Source organism: Penicillium manginii, assembly GCF_028828005.1.
Source record: "Penicillium manginii strain IBT 31320 chromosome Unknown utg000001l:1.0-3466041.0:1.0-3467806.0, whole genome shotgun sequence".
NCBI lineage: Eukaryota > Fungi > Ascomycota > Eurotiomycetes > Eurotiales > Aspergillaceae > Penicillium > Penicillium manginii.
The window spans coordinates 601739-622426 of NW_026643102.1; the positions used below are offsets into that span (position 1 = coordinate 601739).

The following is a 20688-nucleotide window of genomic DNA, read 5'->3' on the forward strand; positions in this document are numbered from 1 at the left end:
GTACTGTAAAAAGAACCTACTAGGTACCAAGGAAGATTTGAAAATTGAATCGATATGCCAATGATATTTATATCACAGAACCTTCCATGGTTTGCTTTGATTCGGTTAGTACTAGTATAAGTACTGCTGAGCTAGTCGTCGCAATAAGCCGCTGTAGACTCGGATGTTAGTATGGCTTTCCATCGTCAAAAAGCCGATGTTATTCAGGCCGACCTGACTCCAAGTCGAACATTCAGGGTGCCATGCTTTTTAGGTATCGGTGGCCCTGGGAGCTTCCATTTGTCTTCTACTTCACCACCATCTATCCGCTGCAGATTTCATACATCTCCCGGAGTCCATCTCCAAGTGGAGCGTCACATTAGACTCTCCAACAGATCTTCCTATTCCGAGTAGAGTAATAGACCACCAACTTGAAAGAGACGAGAAGAAATTGTTCACATGTGACGGCAATCATGCAACGTCAACATTGATTATTACCTAGGTATTTTATGTAAAATATATACATCCCATTTCCAGGTGACGCAGGTGTCTTTTGAAAAAAACAGAAGGGAAGCAAAAACTAAGATTAAGATATACAAATTAAATATATAGAGGCTTTTGGTCAGCATCATCTCAAAACCAAGACACACACAAACAATCAATCCTTCATACCCTAGAAAAGTGAATGTCAGCAACATTCGGTCATCATTTGGAGACCTTCAAGCAAGCATAAAAGGGGCGAAACTAAGAAATCCCCTATCTGGGCAGTACAGAGGGTAGGAACATAAGAACCTCGAAGCATCTATCAACCCTTCTCAAGGATTTCGATCAAACAGTCGAAGAGCAGTCTACGATTACGACTTACATCTAGCCCTTCTTCTCTTTGTCCCTGTCCTTCCCCTTTGGCTGGCTCGTGGCTGCGCCCTTGGCGCCTCTGCCGCGCCGCAAATTGGTTGCTGGTGGCCCGGGGGGCAGCACTGGCGACATCTCCTCTTCAGAGGAGGTGGAGGGTCCAGGAGGACCAATGAGGCGTTGGGAGGGCGCGAATTGAGAGATGGAGGGGACGGGACTGGGAGTCCGAACGGGGCTGTGAGCCCGCGAGACGGGGAGACATGTGGCGCGGGCGGCCTCCAGGTCCAATTGTATGTCTGCCAGGGCCCTATATCACAATTTAGTATTTGTATTAGCCATATAGCAGTTTATGAGGCTCTGTAATGATGTGTTGCATAAATCACAGCCTATATGGGGTCTGGACGTAGCGTGTATATTACCGGGCGCGGGAGATATCAAACTTAAGTTTGATGTAACATTGGACGGCGCGGTGCACGCCAGCGGCAACAATCATGATGATGAGGAAGAGGATCGAGTGCCACCGGCCCCAATACTTGAAGAGGTGGGCCAGACTGTTGACATCCCCGGCGGAGGGTAACTCGTCGTCGCTGGGGTGCTCGGCAGGCGGTGGCTTATACATTATACTAGCCACGTCCAGATAGCAATTGATGCGGTAATTCCCAAGTAACATTACCGGCATCGTGAGAGTAGGAAGCAAGACGAATTAATTGAGTGGGATGGTGTCGAATTTTTGTTAAGCCTGACGTTCGAGGTTTGACTTGACTCCCAAATACTACTACAATAGGCAGGTACGACTGACAGCTCCTACCTCTTACCTCTCTCTCTCTCTCTTACTCTACCTATTGCTTCGAAATAGGTAGGTCACAGTGTTTCCATTATCTTACTATATATATAGCTTTGAATAGCAGCAGCAGCAGCAGTAGTAGTGTAACAGGTCAGGCCCTCTTGTTACTATATGGCCTTGCCCTAACTATGGCCTTCCCCGCATACTCTTGTTGTGCCACCGCTCTGCTAGCCCCTGACAGCGAGATATCCACAATGTTTGACGACCTGGAATCGGTCATTATTGGGAAATGTAGTATTGTATAGAAAATGGTATTAGTCTGCTCAATTTAGAATAAAACCCCGCTCGATTAGTTAATACTGAAACTCACTTGAACTCGATGATAGGAAGGGTATGTTACTATGATAAGCCTTCCCTTTGCAATTTTAATGCAGTAAAGAAGAAATCGCTAAATGGTTGATTATAGCTGTTCGCAGGGAAGCAGCCGCTTGGTGATGATACTTGGAGGAATCTAAACGTGGCAGATGAGAGAGCTGAACGGGCTGGGATCAATGAAATACGAATGGTACGCGAAGTCTCCTTCAATCATTTACTTGTGTGCTAACTTCATTTGTTAAATTCAGGTTATATCTGTGTTCGAGTACTTGAACCAGCAGCTTGTTAACCGTCACCTTGTTGACACATATGGCGCGGCTAATTACGAATTGCGTGTGTTCCAAAAAGCAGTCAACAGTGTGTTCGGGCAAAGAGACTTCAGTGCGCCTAATCTGTTCAGAACTTTCATGACAAATTTCATGTCACGAATGGCTCAGTGGGCCTCCAATTGGCTTAATTCGCGTATTGATGAGCTACTTGTCACATGGCGAGCGGTGCAAAATGCAGCTACCCCGGGATCGCATGCAAATCAGGTCGCAACAAACTACACAGGTGATCTGATGGAGCTCAGAGAGTTGGTTCGACTAAGAGTGATTTTTGACGAATCAATCTTCGTTTATATGCAGGCACCAGGTAGCTAGTTGCTTCAAGTTGGCTTTTAGCTGACAAATAGGAGGGAAGTGGAGTATTTTCCAATGATATGACTAGTCTCCCCAATCCCACCTTGGCTGTTTGTCTTCATATCTGCAGATCCTAGGAATTCAGTGTTTTGCCTCTGTCTTCCGGCTCATTAATACCCCATCGGCTCTTTCAAGGCTGGACTCGGGACCGTTCTCTAAACAGTAGCACCGATGATATAAAGGAGACCATCCCAAAGTATTTTCGACTGCTAATGAAGAAAGAATCATTGATAATTCTAAGCTTCTAAGGTTGAACCTCTGAGATAAACTGCAGATAGTATGTCGTAGTGTGAACTGCGTATATAATACGTCCCGTGCGGGTTGTGTAAAGATTCATGTAAATTACCCTCCTGTGTATTTTTCGGAAACCTTGGCGTTTCCGCAAAAACGCCCGTGGACCCTGTGAGACCTGCGTTTGTCGCGTATTCCAAGGTTGTACTAGGGCCAATAGCTTGAAAACCATGCATGGGTATAAAGACCGGTCGCATCCGCATATATTCCACGCTTTGGTTTCATAGGATCAACCTCGATATCCAGCCGTGGACGTGTACAACAACATTGGAGACGTTGGCAAAGCTATCCCTTTCCGCCCACCATGGCCAAAACACTAGAAGAATTTGCTCAATTAGAGCCTCTCTGGGACAAAGCAATCCAGCATCCAGCGGATATTTCGCCTGATGAAAAACACCAGCTGATGCAATGGCCGCCTTTAGAAGAGATGCAGGCCAACTCAACCAAATACTTGGGTATGTCACTTGAAAACTTGCTTCAAAAGGCAGCTACGGACCGTCAATCCCTCACATACGCGGAATGTCGTCTGATTCGCGATCATTTCCGCATTACGCCAACTCTTGACAAGTGTGATCGATTCGCATGGCCGCAGATGCGTCCTGATCTTTACGATAAGCTGAAACAGGCACAAGAAGCAGCTCTTCCACCAATAGAGCTTCAGGCCGTTCAAGCTGTGAATGAGGTATATTCTCAGAAACAGTACGATGACTTGGAGGCAAGGCATGAAAAGCGAAAACAGGAACCATTCCCAGATCTGCAAGACTGGGTGCGAAGGATTGTCGTTCGAGAAGATGATAAGAGCTGGGGCTATGTCTTTTATCATCAGAAAGAAATGGCCAGACTGGATGAGTTCAAGGCGCTATTTACCGAGGTCCTTGAGATGTCTTTCTTTTTTAAGGGATATGAAGAGATACACGATCACAAATTTGCTCAATTTGTCCCATTCGAGGCCGATGAGAGTGACATCGGCCATTTACAGCAGTGAGTTTTCCTATATAATATCAAAGACATTGCTAAAAATTAGCCAGAGACTTTCGTGATCGCCGCGAGAGGGGTGACTTAAAGCCCGGAGTTCTCAAAAATGTGTTTTTCTTGTTGACAGACGAGGCTCATTCAGCTTGTGGCACATATGGCCCAGATATGTACTATGGATGGATGTGGGCAATTGATCCGGACTGGCCTCTGTCGGGGCCAGATGAGGATTGCTATGATGGCCGCCTCAAAATCAGCATCACCCAGATCTTTTACCGTTTCTACGAATTCATGTCTGATGGTTTCTCACTCAAAGAAATTTGGCAGGATTTCCATTACGTCAATGCTAACAAATTGTACCCAAGCTCTTGGCGGGAGCCAACTTCCTGGGCTATTACCCGACTTGAGAAATCCAAATGGCCATACAATTGATTTGATGCATGTGTGGCCTTGATGATTGTTATGTACATAGTACTAGATAGTGAGTATCATATAAACATTGAAAATGTGTGATGATCCGTACAAAATGTATTCTTCCTTCCGCCCATCTTTTCAGAGAAAAAGACGCGTGGGGTGATATCCCATGTTGAAGGCCTGAGGCACCAAGGCCTCCCATATCGCAACCCTTTCTGACTGGAGTGCGCAACAGTGGCAGATCGAATTGGCAGTTATTCGGCGGTGTCGAAATGTATGGTGGGGAAGTCGGGCAATAAGCCATGGGTGAAGAAAACTTAGTTGTGTACGATGCCCCAGTTCTAGTAATGTTTCTTGGGGCAACAAATTTCTATTGATGGTAAGTACGAGTAGCGGGTCCACTTAGAAGAACAGGCCACCTACATCATTCATTGCAAACTTCTCCATGAGGTGGCTGTGTAGATTAGCGATGGAGTGTCTGCTCTCAGGGCACTCAGTGAAAACACACGACAGCTTGAAAACAATTTGAACAACACCATATATCCAGAGCGCATACCCCAAAACAAGACCAACAGGACCTCGAACAAAACACACTCTCATCATGTTCCAGTGGATCAGGGACTTTTTTGCTGGCAACGCATCTACAAACTGGAGACGCAAACGCGCTAGCAGGGGATACCACAAAAAAGTACGGGCTCGTGAGCGCAAATTGCAACGGACGTACAATAACGAGGATGTCGCGAGCCGATATTTCTACTTCGCTCCAATGGGAAGCGAACAGCAACCGACGAGGGAAGAGATCAGAAAAATTCGCGGAAAGCGCTGAAGAAAAGGGTCGATCGTAACTGTTATAATTGACTCGGCTATTGGCAATAAATGATGTTGTCTGGTGCTCGCTTCTGGTGTCCATGACACGAAACTCTTCGAGTTCTGTCAAGCTCCCGTAGCCAAATGGCTCTGGAAGCACAGGTCTCCATCAGAAGATCAGCTATAACAAACGGACTGGTCAAAATCATGGCTTGATTTTCAAGGCTCATGGGAACATTTTTAGTAAGCGGTGATTTATGCATTCAACCTGGTTGATTCAAAGTATTGACTATCAATAGAATTACCGGAGTTCTCACCAGCTACTCACTGAAAACTGCCGAAAACTTGGAGCCGACTCTTGTTCGCTCTTTAACTCTCAACGCTTGAGACCTCTCATCTTCTGCTGCCAGGATTCTGACGGACCAAATACCCCTGACCTTTTACAACTCAATGTGATTTCTAATTTGTGCATAGCACACGAAAAGAGACCGGCGCAAGTTATGCCTGGAGAAAAAGGCGCGAGAGTATAGCAAAATGTACGGTGCGGATGTCTGCTTGGGCATACACATTCGAGAGTCTCTTGGATACTTCGATCATTGCAGAGATTTATTCTGTTCTAGCTAATTCACCTGGTAGACAGTTCGAAAAATCATTTAGATGCCTCAAAAAGTCTGTTTTCGAAGTTCCTTCGCACTCTGTAACAATATGGCTGTTTATATGGGCTCCTGAAATATCACGTGATATTGCTGTCTACAGGGAGGTGTCTATGGATGATACATACCAACTTTCGCTCAACTTCCGTTTTTAGGTCATCGAACACTTCCCGATACCAGATTTCAGGAGAACGATTCCAAGGGAGAATAGGCAAGGAATCGACGCGTTCAGGTAAGGTTTCGGAAGACTCTTAGACATAGATGCCAGGTCGATTTCCTGGGTTCCAACACTGCGTCGGATTAATGGGCTGTCGAAGTCAGCTGTCATATCCAATGACCGCAGGAAAAAAAATATTGGATTTTCTCCAGTAATTCATCATCCGCTCTGTGGTATGCAGCTGCATCACCGACAAAGCCAATTTCAGCCCTAGCCGGGATCGGTGATCTTGACGAAAGGCTTTATCACGCAGAATGTGGGCCAAAGACAAGGTATCGATGCTTCTGAAGTTCGGTAGCCCTTGCTTGTGATATACCTAAGTATAGCCCTGGTACGATGCTGTCGGCCTCTCTTGCTTTTGATAAATCCTAACCCATTCCGTGATGGTGTTGGAGCCGTAATTGTTGCGCATTTATCGGAGATGTCTTTATAGTCGGATATTGGTGTGGAGGATGGTTCGACAACAAATTTCACTCGGGTATGACGCCCAATGTGCTGACACAGGTCGGTTTCTGCGGTCTCTTAAGGCTCTATTTCAATTTGCCGCCAGTTAAATGATGAGGAAAATGCAGTATCGGAAATGAATATAGCGTGTAGCATGTAATTGCAACTGGGTGATGTAGGAAATCTGTCCTGAAGGGTCTCGTACAGATCAATCGCATGAGAATAGATCCGCGTATAGCGTTTGGTGCTTCTGCACGAGACGCGACGCGTAATGACGGCCTTCCGTATACTTATCTGTAAACACCTGCCGTGTCTAGATAGCTTTGTTCTCTTCTTTCTCTTCATATCAAAACCACTTTTGGCCTCTTTATTCTTTCATAATCTCCTAGCAGTCACGCTTGCGAAGTGAGAGGGAGGTGATTGGTTGGGCAAACTTGTCAAGATTGGGGCAGAGAAAGGGCCCGTCGTTATGGACCAGATTAGTTGAGCCGTCATGAAGTTCGTGATAATTTACAACCTCATTGAAATTGCTGCTAAAAAAAGTCGATAAGCTGGTCCACCTGTTCGCCGGATAGCTTGTCTGGGTGCTTCTCTGCGGCCGATGCACCACCAGCTCGAACAGTGACCCCAATCCTGGAAGCCGGCCTCGGAAGGTCCTCTCAGGCATCCTCTCACCGTTCGCGATCACAGAGGACGATTCATCGGTATGGGCACCTGAAAGAAGCTCAGAATGTAAGGATAATCTCCCGAGGGCGTCTTGATACGATAAGGATACGAGTGAAGACTGTGAGATATCCCTGAAATTGGTATGATGGTGTTCAAACTAATCGCTGGACCTCCTAAGAGGACCCAGCTCTTCCTTTTGAGGGGATGCCTGCGTGCGTATGCAGGCAGGTACGCGAGGTTATGTATCAACTCTGGTGGTGCATAGACACCTTCTCCACATTCCCTATCTCTTTGTATAGTTGGCGTAATACAAAACCGTGAAAGTGGTAGATATGCGAATGGCTACTACGTAGAGAACTAGGTACTAACTAGTATGTCACGAATCAAAAAAAGAAAAAATAGATCCGACCAAAAAAAAAGGCGGAAACATGCAACAGCTAGGATTCGCATGGGGTCACCTACCATACTCTAAATTACAATCACCTTGCTCAGTTCACCCTCTCCGCATTCGGCGATGTAGAAAACTTACAACCTTGAAGGAGCTTTCGAGCGAGGACTAGTATTTGATGGGACTTCGAATTTCTTTCATTGGGAGAAAAGCTCACTACGTGTGCTAGATCTCCAATCGCTTTACTGTATTCATAAACACGTGGGGGGCTATATACGGATGCCAAGAGACCGGCCGTTTCAAGGGGAAGCTTTTGCCCAATGATATTTAAAGCCAACTCAGCTGAAAAGGGTCAGTGCAGTGGTCGCTCTACAGGGTATGATTCTCACCGCACTCACCCTAATCACCCTAGTCGCGCGACACTAAAGCAGCGCTCACCTATTCTCCTAGCTTGATATTAAAACAGAGTATATAAGTCTTCTTTGTTGCGTTTCTCGTACATACGACCATAGGGTGTGGAGAACAGGGCTTCCCGTCCGCTCAGCCGTACTTAAGCCACACGCCGGCAGGTTAGTAGTATGGTGGGTGACCACATGCGAATCCCTGCTGTTGTATGTTTTGTTTTTGCCCTTTCTTCCACATCACACACAGTATCAATCAAATCTCCATCTTCATATACTTTCTGCGTCGTTGAGAGAATAAATCCACACCAATGTGTGCCCAGCGCTATGATACCCCTCTCTAGCATCGTATTTCACCAGCCCGTTAGATCCCGGCTAAGTGATCCACCGGCTATGTTAACATGCACAAGTAGGCATAGCCTTGTGCATTCTCTTGGGGCCTCAGCCGAGACTATACCTGATTTGTGAAGATAAACGGATAAAATCATGGACTCCCGGCAGATAAAGGGGGTTGAAAATCTGAACACACTGTATATTAGTGTCACACGAACGCCCACGACTGGAACATTGTATTTCTTTTTGTTTCTTATGCTATGGCCGCATCTGCCAAAGACTTGAATCAATTCAAGGTCCTTATCGCCGGTGGGAGCCTCGTGGGCCTTGGCCTAGCCCTTGCATTTGAGCGTGCTGGAATCGATTACGAATTGTTCGAGAAAGGGGAATTCGCGCCTCAGCTGGGAGCATCTATTGGAATTCACCCGCACACGATAAGGATCCTAGAACAGTTAGGGGTGTGGTCGGACATCGAGAAGCAGGTTGTACCTTTGCAGAATCGAAATCATTACGATGAAAATGGTCGCTGCTTTGAGGAATCCCATGTGCTGGAGCACATTCAGAAGATGTATGTTTTCCATGAACACTTCTGTCGGATGGGAAAATAACTTGCGAACGTAGTCTCCGCCGACCGATCATTTTCATGGAGCGATGCAAAGCACTGGAAATTCTTCATGAGCATGTTCAAGACAAATCAAAGCTGCATCCTCATAGAGCGGTTGTCGCATACGAGGAAACTGCCGAGGGGGTTATCGTCAAGACAGACGACGGTGTGCAGCACCATGGGCATATACTGATTGGGGCAGATGGAATACATAGCAAAGTCAGGAAACTGATGGCCGACAAAATCAGCCAAACGAACGAATTGCTCGCGGAGGAAATAAATCAAGGTTTTTGGTCTTCAAACACCCGCTGAATCATTTTCTTGCTAATCATATGTCGGAGCAGCCTTTTCAAGCGAGTATAACTGTATCTTCGCTGTCTCTCGGAACGGTCCCGATAAGCAGCTCCTTCCAGATGCGATGGTTCACAATGTTTATTACCATAAGCATTCTGTAGTTTCTGCAGCCGGTGTCCATGGGCTCGTATTTTGGTTCCTTTTCATCAAAGCGGCCGAGCTCACCAGAACTCCCAATTGTCCGAAATTTACAGAAGAAGATGCGGAAGCATGCATCGCAAAATATGGCGATTCACTTGTCGGCCCAGGATACACCGTCAAAGATCTTTGGGATGCACGAGTCAAAGCTACGATGGTGCCCCTGGAAGAAGGCGTCATCAAATACTGGAGCCACAACCGGGTGGTTTTAATGGGGGATGCAGTGCACAAAGTACGTGGTACCCATTCAATAATTGCACCTTTGCTAATTGCTTGCTCCAATAGGCTACAGTGAACCCTGGACTGGGCGGCAATCTGGCATATGAAGGTATCGCTCGCTTGACAAATGGCCTGATAGGATTATTGAAAGAATATCCAACTCCGTCGCTCGAGCAATTGAATCAGGTCTTTGACAGCTATATCGCTGGCCAGAAACCCAGAGCAGAAGCTGTCGTCAATCTTTCGGGCCAGATTACTCGCTACGAAGCGCAGGATACTTGGATTCTGAAATTCGCAGCCAAAAACATTGTGCCCTGGGTCAGCGACAATCTCAAAGCGCAACTATATGCCAGTTTCTCGCGAGGCGGTCCCTGGTTGGAGTATCTCCCACTGCCTGCGGGGGATCGAGATTTGATGAACGCGACTCAGGAGACTTCTCGACTCATTCCTTCGCTGATAACTGCAGGATTGGCTTTAGCGGCAGCTGCGGCTCTGCTTTGCCAGAGGTGGAACTGAGGAGCGACACGACATAGTTATGCAAATACTTGATTGGAGAAAGGGAAGCAATCTAGGTTGCTCGGAATATGAATATGAAAACATCCATGAAATGAGGACAGAAAGCTGCTCCCGCAGTCATCTTTTGGATCAATTCATGGAATCTTACTAATTAGTAATGTCCATTGCTTTGTCTAACATCATGATTTCGGCGGCACTCTCTTTTTTCCATTTCATAACATTTTACTCGTCAATGTTGAGATACCTTCACTCTTAGGATCGGCGTCGGGTTTTGCTGTGCGCAACATCGAATGTCTTCTTAAGCTTCAGGTATCACAGGAAGCAGAAGGTAGTTATCATGCCCATCAAAATGGATGTTGTTAGTTCCGGAGAACTTCGCAGCAGGTCTACAAAACAATACGTATTAGTAAGGTCCATACAAATCTGGCAGAGTATAAACGTACCGGTCAACTGGAGAGTTGTGCTTGAAGAGGCCAACTCCGGGATCGGTATCCTCCGATGCTACTTGGAGAACCAAATAGCCTCCTTTTTCAACAACAACATTTGTTGGCCACATCTCAACATCGACCTCATAAACTGTTCCATTCTGCACAGGCTGAACATCAATAGACCGATACTCCCGTCGAGGAAGATAAGGCCTGTGGTAGGGACTGTCGGAATTGACCTTGCGCAGACTTGTTCGCAGCCAGCCTTTTGTGACTGGTACCGCATCCCCTGAAGATCCCGTGTAAGGAATCTCCGTGCCTGCAGCAGTAAAATGACGAAGGGTCAAAAATAGGTCTAGCTCCAGATTATCCGGAGGCGGGGAAATCTTGCTGTCGACCGACACAGCTAGATGTGCGACGAGATTGCCCGTCACTTCAAGTTCAGAGAGACTGGGTCGCATTTTGAATTCAAGCACCTTCGTCCCCTTGATCGAGGAATCACCCGCATCATAGGATAGCTTGGATACCTTTGTCATTCTAACACTCTGAGGGGTATTTCCCATGACCAGGTCAGGAGTCAGAAAGTATTTCGTATACTCTGTTCTCGCAATAGGCCACTCTAACTCATCCCGTCGAGGAAATGTAAGCTCTCCTTCGGGGTTATTGAAGCCAACATCGCCCTTTCTCAGACAAACACTAACGGGGGGCATCTTGCCACTCTTCCAACCCGCATAATCGTCGTCCTTCAAGAATGCATCCATAAAGCTGCGGTGCACCTCAACCTCCTCATCATAATAGAACGGCAAATCATGACGCCCAACGATGAAGCGCAGGAATTTCTGCTTCGAGCCTGCCCAGGTGTACCCCTCCACATTACCGCGCAGATGCAATGTTATTCCACCCCAATTTGCGACGCTCAGTAGTGGAACTTCAATATCTTCGAGACGAAAGGTCCTCGCGTCGTGATACTCGTCGTCAAGGAAGGGGTTGTCGACATTGTCAACGTTCTGGTCTCGACAGTTCTCTGCTAATTCAGCCTCATCCAGATCTCCCTCGATTGTGTCTTCGCCCCAACGGGACTTGGAGCGACCGGGTCGACCATATTGATTTGTGATGACCTGTCGATTCCACCAGAAGTTGATGAAGTTGTTGGATAAAATGCCGCCGTGGCGACAGCGGTCGCGGTAATAGTCCGACATGCCCTCGTGAGGAACAATGGCAGCAAGGCCCTGAGGCCGCTTTGCTGCAACGCGCCACTGGCTTCCTAGATGATGACGCATATCGGAGTCAGAATTGGACTTTTCTCGAGGAGTGGGAGAAGGGGCTAGGTGCGAATCGACTTACCAGCAAAGTAGCTCACACCGAGCAGACCGACTTTGCCACTGCACCAATCTTGCACGGCAGTCCACTCGATGAGATCAAAGAAGCTGTTTGCAGTGCTGGCAGACATGGTGTCCAAGAGGCCAGGTGATTGGCCCAGACCCTGCTCATCTGCACGAACAATAACATAACCGCGTTTGGTCCAGTAAACAGGGTCCGGGGTCTCCCAGGCGGAGTACTTGGACTTATGGACAGGATTGACCTCGGAGAACGACTTTGTGTGGAAGCTGCAGTGAAGGAAAATAAAATTCAGCCATAGACTATGAGATCGGACAGTACTTCTTGCTCGTGGATAAATACTCACTCTCCATAGTAGATGTCTTTCCCATAAGGGCCATAAGTGACAAGACTAGGGTATTTTCCCTCGGCCTTTGGCCGGTAGACATTGATACGAAGAACACCTCCATTCCATTTGAGAGGAACAGAGACGTTCTTTTCGAAGATTAAATGATGTTCCTCATCCACGAAGGTTTCGCTGATATCCCGGATTTGGTTCGGCATTACGACGGTCGGCGCAGTATTAAGATGTACTGAAATTCTTGATATTGAGATTATTTTACAAGGGACATGCTGCTTAGTTCATATTTGAAACAAACCGAATCGCCTTCGTTCCTGCATCAACCATCCGATGACGAATGTCAATGTTCTGGCTATCCGGAGGGACTCCGGTGGAGGATCCCCCCCACGTTATCCGGCAGCGTCACGACCGGGCGGAGACCTTGTCTTAAATCCGAGTCCAAACTACAACTTCGGAGAAATTTGGGGGGTATAAGGTTTGATTTTTGCTTGCTGGATAGTAATACCACGTCGGCTATAATATTCACTGTTCACATATGGCTCTACCACTCGCCACCAATACGATATCTGGTCAAGCTGGGATAGAATTTCCCCAAAGTACTTTCATAGCTAGTGACGAACAGCTAGATGCAGCATTTTTTGTAAGCAAAGATCAGAAGACGTGATGAATTCAAGATATTTTACTTACAGAGTTGAGTCGTACTCCGTTGAGCATGACGTTGACAAAAATGTATTCGCCGGTGCTTGCTCCGTTCGGTCGCTCGGCTGGGTCCAAATGTTTGTTGACAGGCCTATGCGACGGGACCCTTCTGTAGTTGGTAGGCCAGGTGGGGGGGATTATTGCTTGCGGCTCGATGGCGAGTTATCTGTATAGGTAGGGCGTCACCGCTGCCAGTAAGGTGAATATGGTAGTCATCTAGCGAGGACGCAATCGTGCTGGTAGAGGTTTGGATTGCCATGGTTGATTTGAAGTAAAGTCTGACAAGAGAACGTAACAAGAAGATTAGACTTGCTGATAATTCTAGGATAAAGCTTTCACCCTTTCAACGGAGCTCCCTTATATGGGAGTAGTCTGCAATCTCAAGGGGGCGTGTGAACAGCTTCCGGTGGGGGGCGTCAGGAGACGCGGAGTTTCGGAATTTCGCGAGCATCGGGCAACACCCCGGGTTTTGACTCTGCTACTCGGGACCAGATAAAAAAGCATTTTTCTCCGTGCGAAGACTTGGAATCCTGTAGCTGTAGCTGAGCGGTTTAACAATCAAGATGTGGTCCTCAGGTTCCCACTTGAAGCGCGTGTGTGCTGCAGCAACCGACGGTCGAACCTCGAATGTTCGCTTTATACAAAGTCAGCTTAAGGCGCTTCACCAAAGTATCCTGGAAACTCGTGTCGAGATCGTTGAGACCATTTCTTCCGATCAATTCACCACCGAGGTAGAGGCGAAATTAGAATTTGCGTTGGCGATAGGCGCGGTGAAACAGCACTACGATACGATCGACTTTGACCACGCCATCGCGAAAGAGTACCGTATTGCGAGGGGCGAGAACAACATCGAACGCCGGGTGGGCCACGGTGTGGTTCTGATCAAACCGACTACCCATACACGTTTTTATTCGATTATTTCCGCCGTGGCATGCGCCATCGCGGCAGGAAATACTTTCGTGGTTGAGGTACGAGGTGGAGACGCCCAAAGATTGGTGAAAATAATGAGGTTGACTAAAATAATTACAGTGTGACGATATTCCAATTGATGCCTTGCTGTATATATTGTTTCAATCTATGGACTGGGAGCTATATGGCCTTGTTCAGGGTTCCGTGACCAGTCATGAGATTCTCTCCACAGCCCTGGTCATCGATCAGACCGGCGCAGCGATGAATCTCAATTGTGTCAAGTCCATCCCCACCCTTCCCTCGATTGCTGTGGTTGAACGCACAGCGGACGTGATAAAAGCGGCCAAAGAAATCCTCTCAGCGAATCTTGCATTTTCCGGCCAGTCACCACATGCCCCAAATTTGGTGATCGTGAATGAGTGGATCAAAAAGGAATTCATAGATACAGTTCTCCGCGAGGATCGCAATATTGACCGCGAGTTGAATTTCCCTCATAACAGAGATCCGGAATGGAAGAAGAGTCTCGCAGAGGCCCAAGCTAAGGGGGAGGCAACACTTGTCGAGTCTCATTCTGTCTTCATCGTTGACGTTAAGGAAAGGTTAAATATACACTCAATCCGCAACGACGAGCCTGATTTCTAACGCATCAGTATTTTAGCTCATCGCCTCTAATCGCTCAGCGAGGCAGTGGCAGATGTTTGACTCTGCTTACCGTCGCTAGTTTAGCGGATGCTGTTCTTGCACTTTCCTTCATGTCTGTTCACTCTGATAATGAAAATTGGTCTGCTGGCTAACACTAGATAGACCCAAATATCTCACCGCGTACCATTTCGCAAAACCGGATGCTGGCAAGTTCCTGAGCCAACATATCGACAGCCACTTCTCGTTCATCAATCACATCCCAGTGGAGATCCTCGGTAAGAGATCCAAGAAAAATTGAGGAATATCTCCCGACGGAGTGCCAACTGACGTTTTTCGCTTGTCACCTATAGTCGGTCCAGCTCTGCCTCTCAAGCAATCTTCATTTTCACATAGCCTACGCTACACAACCGAAATGCTTTCCCGACCACGACCTGAGATTATCCAACCAATTGAGAATTCCAACATCAATCTCGAAGATCTGGCTAACCTGGGATCCTCCAAATTACGACTTCTTGAGCAAAAAGCAGCAAATCCACTGAAAGGGACTGGTCAAGGTCCTGGAACAGCCATTGGATTCTTCGAGCAAGGCATTGTGGTGGGTGCCTTGTTCATTGTATTACCAGTTATATCAGCTGTAGGATATTCTACTTGGGTGTTTACACAGAAATTCATCCTGCCGAATGCTCCTGGTATCTCGTGGGCATTCTGACCACGGCTGGATCGTTTTTCAAGGTTGTTTAGGAAGTTTCTAACCTGAGAGGGAAATAGAATGAAAGGAACCCTGGAACTGAGATAATTTATCCTTTGCGTGGCCTGCAAAATGTTTACTTCGCATGGTATGCCAGGACAGGAAATATCGGGAATAGTAATGGTGATATGGGTACTACTGGTTATGCTGACACCGAATATTGGAAGGCAGGACAGCAGGCTATTGGTTCTATAGTTACTGATAACAAGAACTCTCGTGGAGCTGACAATTTGATCGTACCCTTGACGCCGGTAGTTATAGAATTCAAGTTCAAGTAGGAGTGCAAAATACACTTCACGCCAAGGTTTGGCTGTAGAGGCGCTTATTTAAGGGAGTGTTAACTAGATGATATCATTCCTAGTATAGAGAAAGATATTCTGTTCACTGGGCCTTCTTCAAAGACGTTACCAGATTTGGTTGACAAAGTTTTCTATACATTTCCAGCAATTTCTAAGAGCAACAAAGAAGTAGAAGTAAACACGCCAGCCGGGTAAAAGATCACGTCTTTATATTTTGCCTCTTTGTCTTAATTCTCCTCCATTGAGTTCATTCTAACTAAAAGGCCTTTCCTAACCGGTGGTGTTTGTCTTTCTGTTACTAGCTGACGGGTAGGATGGTCGGCTTGCTCCGCACCTCCAGGGCTGGTAGTACTGTGAATACAATGTCTAGTGAATGAGGGAAGACATTGGAGTATCAATTGAATGACAAACCTCATTTTCTTTCAATATAGACCAAATCCTAACTGACATTTCCTTTGATCACCATTCATTCTCTGACCCGCATAGATTATCTCAAGATGATAGATGAGAGAACTACTCGTCAACGGCCCAGCGTTGAGTGAATTTTCTAAAGGCCTTTCCAAAGAAGTAAACCACAAAACCGATGGCCGTGAGAACACCGATTACAATGGCGCAGATATCCAGTGCACCATCATAGCCAGACATCCGCACAAATGCTGTAGTTCCATATGAGATACCGAAGGAAATGAAACCTCGTCCTAAAGGAAATGATCAGCTGTGACCCAGGCCAACACAAGGGAAAGGAAGAGAATACCAGCACATAGAGCAACCATTGCGACATGGCCACGTTGTGGATAACAGTCCATTGTATAGACGAATCCAAGGACCACAACACTGACAAAGCTGTAGAAGAGTGCGTTCATCGTAATGACAACACCTGTCCAAGCCCAGTCCTCGGGAAACTGACAGGAGCGACCGTAAATTATACATGAGACGATTCCAACTGCCGCCGGGATCAGGCCAGGGATAAGTCTGTACTCGGGCTTCAAAATCGTAAGCTGATTTGAATATTAATCGGGAAGAAGGAGACAAAAACCTCGCTGATGCCATTGTTTCTTTTTGTGAGTGCTTTCAGGATGATATCGCTACCATAACCTGCAATGGGCTGCACCACAAATGCAACGACAGCTTGACCACCCATCACAAAACCCAAGTAGTTCGGGTTGAAGCTGTATGGGGGGGCTACCAAAACCTCGGCGAACACAGCCGACATCAGGATGTAGGTTCCCAGTAGCGCGCCGCTGCACAGAACTAGCCAGAATACAGAAGGGAAAAGAATGAGTTGTCCCAGGTGATACCAGAACTTTGGAACTTCTTTCCATCGAGGCTTGACAGCTCCCCATGGCTTAATATCCGTCCAGAATGATCTCCGCTTGAAATTTACAAAGTCCAGATTGCGTCTCTGGGAGGCAATCACCTTCCCATCCGGGGATTCATCATTTCCGCCGACTATAACAATGCGAAACATTCATGATTAGTAGATGATAACGAGCAAAATATTTGGATGATCGTACAAAAGCTGTCCAAGTCTCTGTCGTACTTTGTCTCCGGAACGAATAGAATGGAAACGAAAAAGGTGAAGCCGGTGATAATGGCGAAGATACCATACCACCATCTCCATCCTATCTCATTGCTGATGTATGAAGAGGCGATGATGAAGAGTGCTGTTCCCAGGGTTTGCAGAGAGCAGAACCATGCGATTCGATTTCCGCGTTGGTGCAGGAAGAAGGTTTCCTGTTTCATCAGCGGTGATCAAGTCATTCAGAACGGAGCTGGACTGGGCCTACCTCTGCAATCAGGACACAAAGTGCTTCACTTTGACCGGCTGCCAACGCCATAAAGTCACGACCTCCGATATGCGACCCCAAACTGTCCGAGTAAGAGCACCAAATGGCACCGGCAATCATGATCAGGTTTGAAATCAGGTAGACAGGACGACGGCCGACTGCGTCCGCGATCGGCATGGCAATGAGATTTCCCACTCCCATGTAGAAGGCTGGCCAAGTCACTAGATCAGATACCCGGGGATCGTTGTTGTACACTTTGTTGAGCTGAGGAACCAAGACACCGATTCCGCTAGCGAGCAGATTGCCGGTCATGGCATCTAGAAATGGCGGGTAATTAGATCATCATAAGGGGGAATGAGGTAATGACAAGATATCAACACATACATAGTGCGACGATGACCAGTATAAGCCATTTGTGCCATTCCGGGAGATTTAGAGGGTCTGTATTCATTCCATTAGACCACGTTCCACTTCATCCTCAAATTCCTGAAACGGGCAGCATACCTTGAGGATCAGCCGTCGGTCGGGGGATCAGAATTATTTCTCCATCCTCAATCAGATTGACAGTCCCAGTGATACGAGGCTCAGGCTTGAGATTCGTTTTTGAATCCATGAACTCCGAGAAGCTCTCGCGCGGTTTGTCTGCGGCGATGTTCATAATTGAACCGCAACGGTAAAGTATCAATAAATTCGAGTGTCGTCAGTCAGCTTTCTCCTTGGCATGTCGTACACCCCTTGGTGGAAGGCCGACACTGATATAATCTTCCATACATACGAGGTGGAAGGAGAGGAGGTGTCAGGGTTGGCCAACCGGAAGTTAGCGTCGGGAGGAACTTCTTGAAGAGGATCCTTAGCGGGACATGTGGGGGATAAACCTTTTTTTCTTTCTTTTCCCCAGACTTCCGCGGGGCGACCTCGAGTTAGATAACCTCCCGCCACCGAGTACAGGAACGTTGGGATCGCTAAATTTTTGTCTTCCTTTCATCGTATGCCACGGCAGATGAATAATGACTAGTCCTCATATTCCTACGCGGAGGATACCACGAAGCTGCACGGAATGTGCGCGCAGAAAGATCAAATGCGATCACGGATATCCGTGTGGTGCCTGTACACGACGCGGAAGGGCTGGAGCATGCATACCCCCGGAATCTAGCCCCCAGTCAATATCCCAGTAAGTTGGATCCGACGCCATCTTCCATCCGGGGCCCCAATCTAACCAGAATCCGTAGGCCCGATCACGTTGACTCTGACAAATTGACACTCCAGCATCGGATCGCCATGCTTGAAGCTCGCTTAGGTGAATCTAGCTCGACGATCCAATCAGGCGACGCAAATTCCAATCCGGAGGGTCTGCTGGTCATGCTTGAGTCCCTTTCTCATGGGAAATCCCCTACCCCCACCTACCTCCCCGAGAAGACTTCCATTGCTCCGCTCTATCAACCCGGAAAGCCCGTTTACTTGCTGCTTTTGCCCGATCGGGCGTCCAGCCAGCAGATCATCGAATTCTCTCTAGAGAATTTGACTTGGATTCACTGTGCCGTGAGAACAAAGATTTTTTTACAAGAGCATGCTAGCTTTTGGGAATGCATTGAAAACGGAAACAATACAGCCACTCCACAGGAACACGGATGGATATCCATATATTTTAGTCTGCTGACGGTGAGTATGCACCGCCCAGATGAAATATACTGTAGTATTCTTTCAAGCTCCGTAATGGCTGAAATTTCATAGGTTGGGCTATTATACATGGACCCAGAAGAACGGCCAATCTTGCCGCGACTCAAGAGCTTTGAAGAAAATGCGAGTCGGTCGAACATAGATAGCGAGAGGGGCAGGCATATCGCCCGAATGTGGTATGAAGCTGCGATCAAAGAGCTCGAGGCTTCGAATCCAATGACCAATGCAGACTTGAAGACAGTGCAGACTGTAGCCATCTTGACCTTGGCGCATAGTCATTTCGGTCAGATGGAGCAGGAGTACTTACTTTTAGGCCTGGCAACGAATACCGCACGCGTGCTTGACATGCATCTATTAGCTTCGGAAGACCGGTTTTCGCGACGATTGGCGTCCCAGCCGAACTGGTCCACGCCCGAGAATCGCCAGTTAGGGCGTCGTCTCTGGTGGACTCTTGTCATTTGTGACTGGTAAGCCGAATAATAGCACCTGTGAATGCCTGCGCTCTTCCTTTGATTTCTTAACAAAATACCAGGCTCGGGCTGTTTACCCGCCCTTCTTCCATTTCACCCTCCAGCTTCAACACAACATTGACGCCGCAGCGTTGCGATAACAATGATCTCCTACTGGAAAATGAGACACTTGACCAACAAATACCTGCACTCAGGTACCATCTCACCATGTCGCAACTAGCTAGTGTCATTTATATTAATGTCAAGGCACCACGCGATCCGAACACTGACCGTTTCACCATGGTTCTCAACCAGGTTGAAAGAATTGAAAGATCAGTGGCCCGTCGATCGGTGTCAATATCCGACAGTACACCCGGATGGGCCGTAGCACAAGAATACATGATTGGCCACACAGTTCAACTGCTTTCAGTCACGATAGCCCGAGCGTCCCTAGTTATGTGGCTGACGGGCCGACCGAACACCGAGCTGATAATCGAAAGAGGATTCCAAAGTGCATTGAAGATCGTCCGTATGCGCCAACAGCCGGTGCCACGCCTATACCAGTGTCATTGGTAAGTCGGTGAGGCCACACCTACCGTAATACGTCATTGAAATAAACGTTTTCACAGGATCATCCCGGCGGCCACTTTAGCTGCGGGTGTTTATTTAGCAATTCACCTCATCTGCTTCAAAGACGCAACGGTTTCGACACAGGTCACCGAGCGCCGGCGATTGATTCGTTACTGCATTGGCGCCATTCAACATCCAAATCCAAGCACTCCCTTGGCTATCCAGGGGTCACAAATGCTCGAAATTCTATTGCAAATAGAAATGCACAGCCCCAGTGTTGCTGCAACGGACAAGGCAACGGTGGTCAACTTATTGAAGATGACATTCCAAGATCAGGGACCCTCGTTCGACCCCATCAATGAGTATGGAGCCATAATGCCCACAGACTTGAACCCGTCAGGAGATGAGCTTAGTCTCCTTTGGCCACCAATGATAGGTGATTTTAACTTGGATGTTCTGCTTCCAGATTTGGACTGGGGTCAAATGGATGCCGAGTGGCACATTTGAGGGCCGATGGGTATGTCATCACAGAGCTGGCGATTTCACGGCCTGTATATTACTACTCAAAGTCTCACTGCTAGAAAAACCAAAATGACCTCGGAAATAGAGAAAGTTCGAACCAAATAGACGCAATATACATTTATTCTCTTCTCAGTATACCTAGCAATATCCCTCGGATAGTCTCACAACGGACATAAATCAACGCGTTCATAAAAGA

At 47.3% G+C, this 20688-nt stretch overlaps 9 protein-coding genes across 9 annotated transcripts; 6 read left to right on the forward strand and 3 right to left on the reverse strand.

Annotated features, from left to right (window-relative positions):
- Window positions 1-846: 846 nt before the first annotated feature.
- On the reverse strand, window positions 847-1510 carry N7533_000216 (uncharacterized protein; the record flags this gene model as incomplete). Its single annotated transcript, XM_057096866.1, has 2 exons — window positions 847-1138; window positions 1251-1510. 2 exons carry the CDS (start codon window positions 1508-1510, stop codon window positions 847-849), a joined length of 552 nt encoding a protein of 183 aa, XP_056965359.1.
- A 484-nt stretch (window positions 1511-1994) lies between these two features.
- On the forward strand, window positions 1995-2631 carry N7533_000217 (uncharacterized protein; the record flags this gene model as incomplete). Its single annotated transcript, XM_057096867.1, has 3 exons — window positions 1995-2006; window positions 2082-2180; window positions 2239-2631. 3 exons carry the CDS (start codon window positions 1995-1997, stop codon window positions 2629-2631), a joined length of 504 nt encoding a protein of 167 aa, XP_056965360.1.
- Window positions 2632-3265: 634 nt separating this feature from the next.
- Window positions 3266-4365, forward strand: N7533_000218 (uncharacterized protein; the record flags this gene model as incomplete). The annotated part of the gene is made up of 2 exons (XM_057096868.1): window positions 3266-3942; window positions 3990-4365. The coding sequence occupies 2 exons, from the start codon at window positions 3266-3268 to the stop codon at window positions 4363-4365; spliced, it is 1053 nt and encodes a 350-aa protein (XP_056965361.1).
- Window positions 4366-4948: 583 nt separating this feature from the next.
- N7533_000219 (uncharacterized protein) lies at window positions 4949-5173 on the forward strand (the record flags this gene model as incomplete). The annotated part of the gene is made up of 1 exon (XM_057096869.1): window positions 4949-5173. The coding sequence occupies one exon, from the start codon at window positions 4949-4951 to the stop codon at window positions 5171-5173; it is 225 nt and encodes a 74-aa protein (XP_056965362.1).
- A 3343-nt stretch (window positions 5174-8516) lies between these two features.
- Window positions 8517-10087, forward strand: N7533_000220 (FAD-dependent oxidoreductase; the record flags this gene model as incomplete). Its single annotated transcript, XM_057096870.1, has 4 exons — window positions 8517-8824; window positions 8878-9146; window positions 9205-9584; window positions 9638-10087. The coding sequence occupies 4 exons, from the start codon at window positions 8517-8519 to the stop codon at window positions 10085-10087; spliced, it is 1407 nt and encodes a 468-aa protein (XP_056965363.1).
- A 298-nt stretch (window positions 10088-10385) lies between these two features.
- Window positions 10386-12393, reverse strand: N7533_000221 (X-Pro dipeptidyl-peptidase protein-like protein; the record flags this gene model as incomplete). Its single annotated transcript, XM_057096871.1, has 4 exons — window positions 10386-10473; window positions 10531-11776; window positions 11857-12119; window positions 12197-12393. 4 exons carry the CDS (start codon window positions 12391-12393, stop codon window positions 10386-10388), a joined length of 1794 nt encoding a protein of 597 aa, XP_056965364.1.
- A 1059-nt stretch (window positions 12394-13452) lies between these two features.
- On the forward strand, window positions 13453-15149 carry N7533_000222 (uncharacterized protein; the record flags this gene model as incomplete). The annotated part of the gene is made up of 5 exons (XM_057096872.1): window positions 13453-13857; window positions 13919-14397; window positions 14457-14552; window positions 14603-14715; window positions 14791-15149. The coding sequence occupies 5 exons, from the start codon at window positions 13453-13455 to the stop codon at window positions 15147-15149; spliced, it is 1452 nt and encodes a 483-aa protein (XP_056965365.1).
- Window positions 15150-16000: 851 nt separating this feature from the next.
- Window positions 16001-17932, reverse strand: N7533_000223 (MFS general substrate transporter; the record flags this gene model as incomplete). Its single annotated transcript, XM_057096873.1, has 7 exons — window positions 16001-16185; window positions 16242-16470; window positions 16524-16936; window positions 17002-17221; window positions 17275-17591; window positions 17659-17715; window positions 17779-17932. The coding sequence occupies 7 exons, from the start codon at window positions 17930-17932 to the stop codon at window positions 16001-16003; spliced, it is 1575 nt and encodes a 524-aa protein (XP_056965366.1).
- Window positions 17933-18552: 620 nt separating this feature from the next.
- On the forward strand, window positions 18553-20477 carry N7533_000224 (fungal specific transcription factor domain-containing protein; the record flags this gene model as incomplete). Its single annotated transcript, XM_057096874.1, has 4 exons — window positions 18553-18933; window positions 19006-19418; window positions 19484-19972; window positions 20030-20477. 4 exons carry the CDS (start codon window positions 18553-18555, stop codon window positions 20475-20477), a joined length of 1731 nt encoding a protein of 576 aa, XP_056965367.1.
- Window positions 20478-20688: the final 211 nt, after the last annotated feature.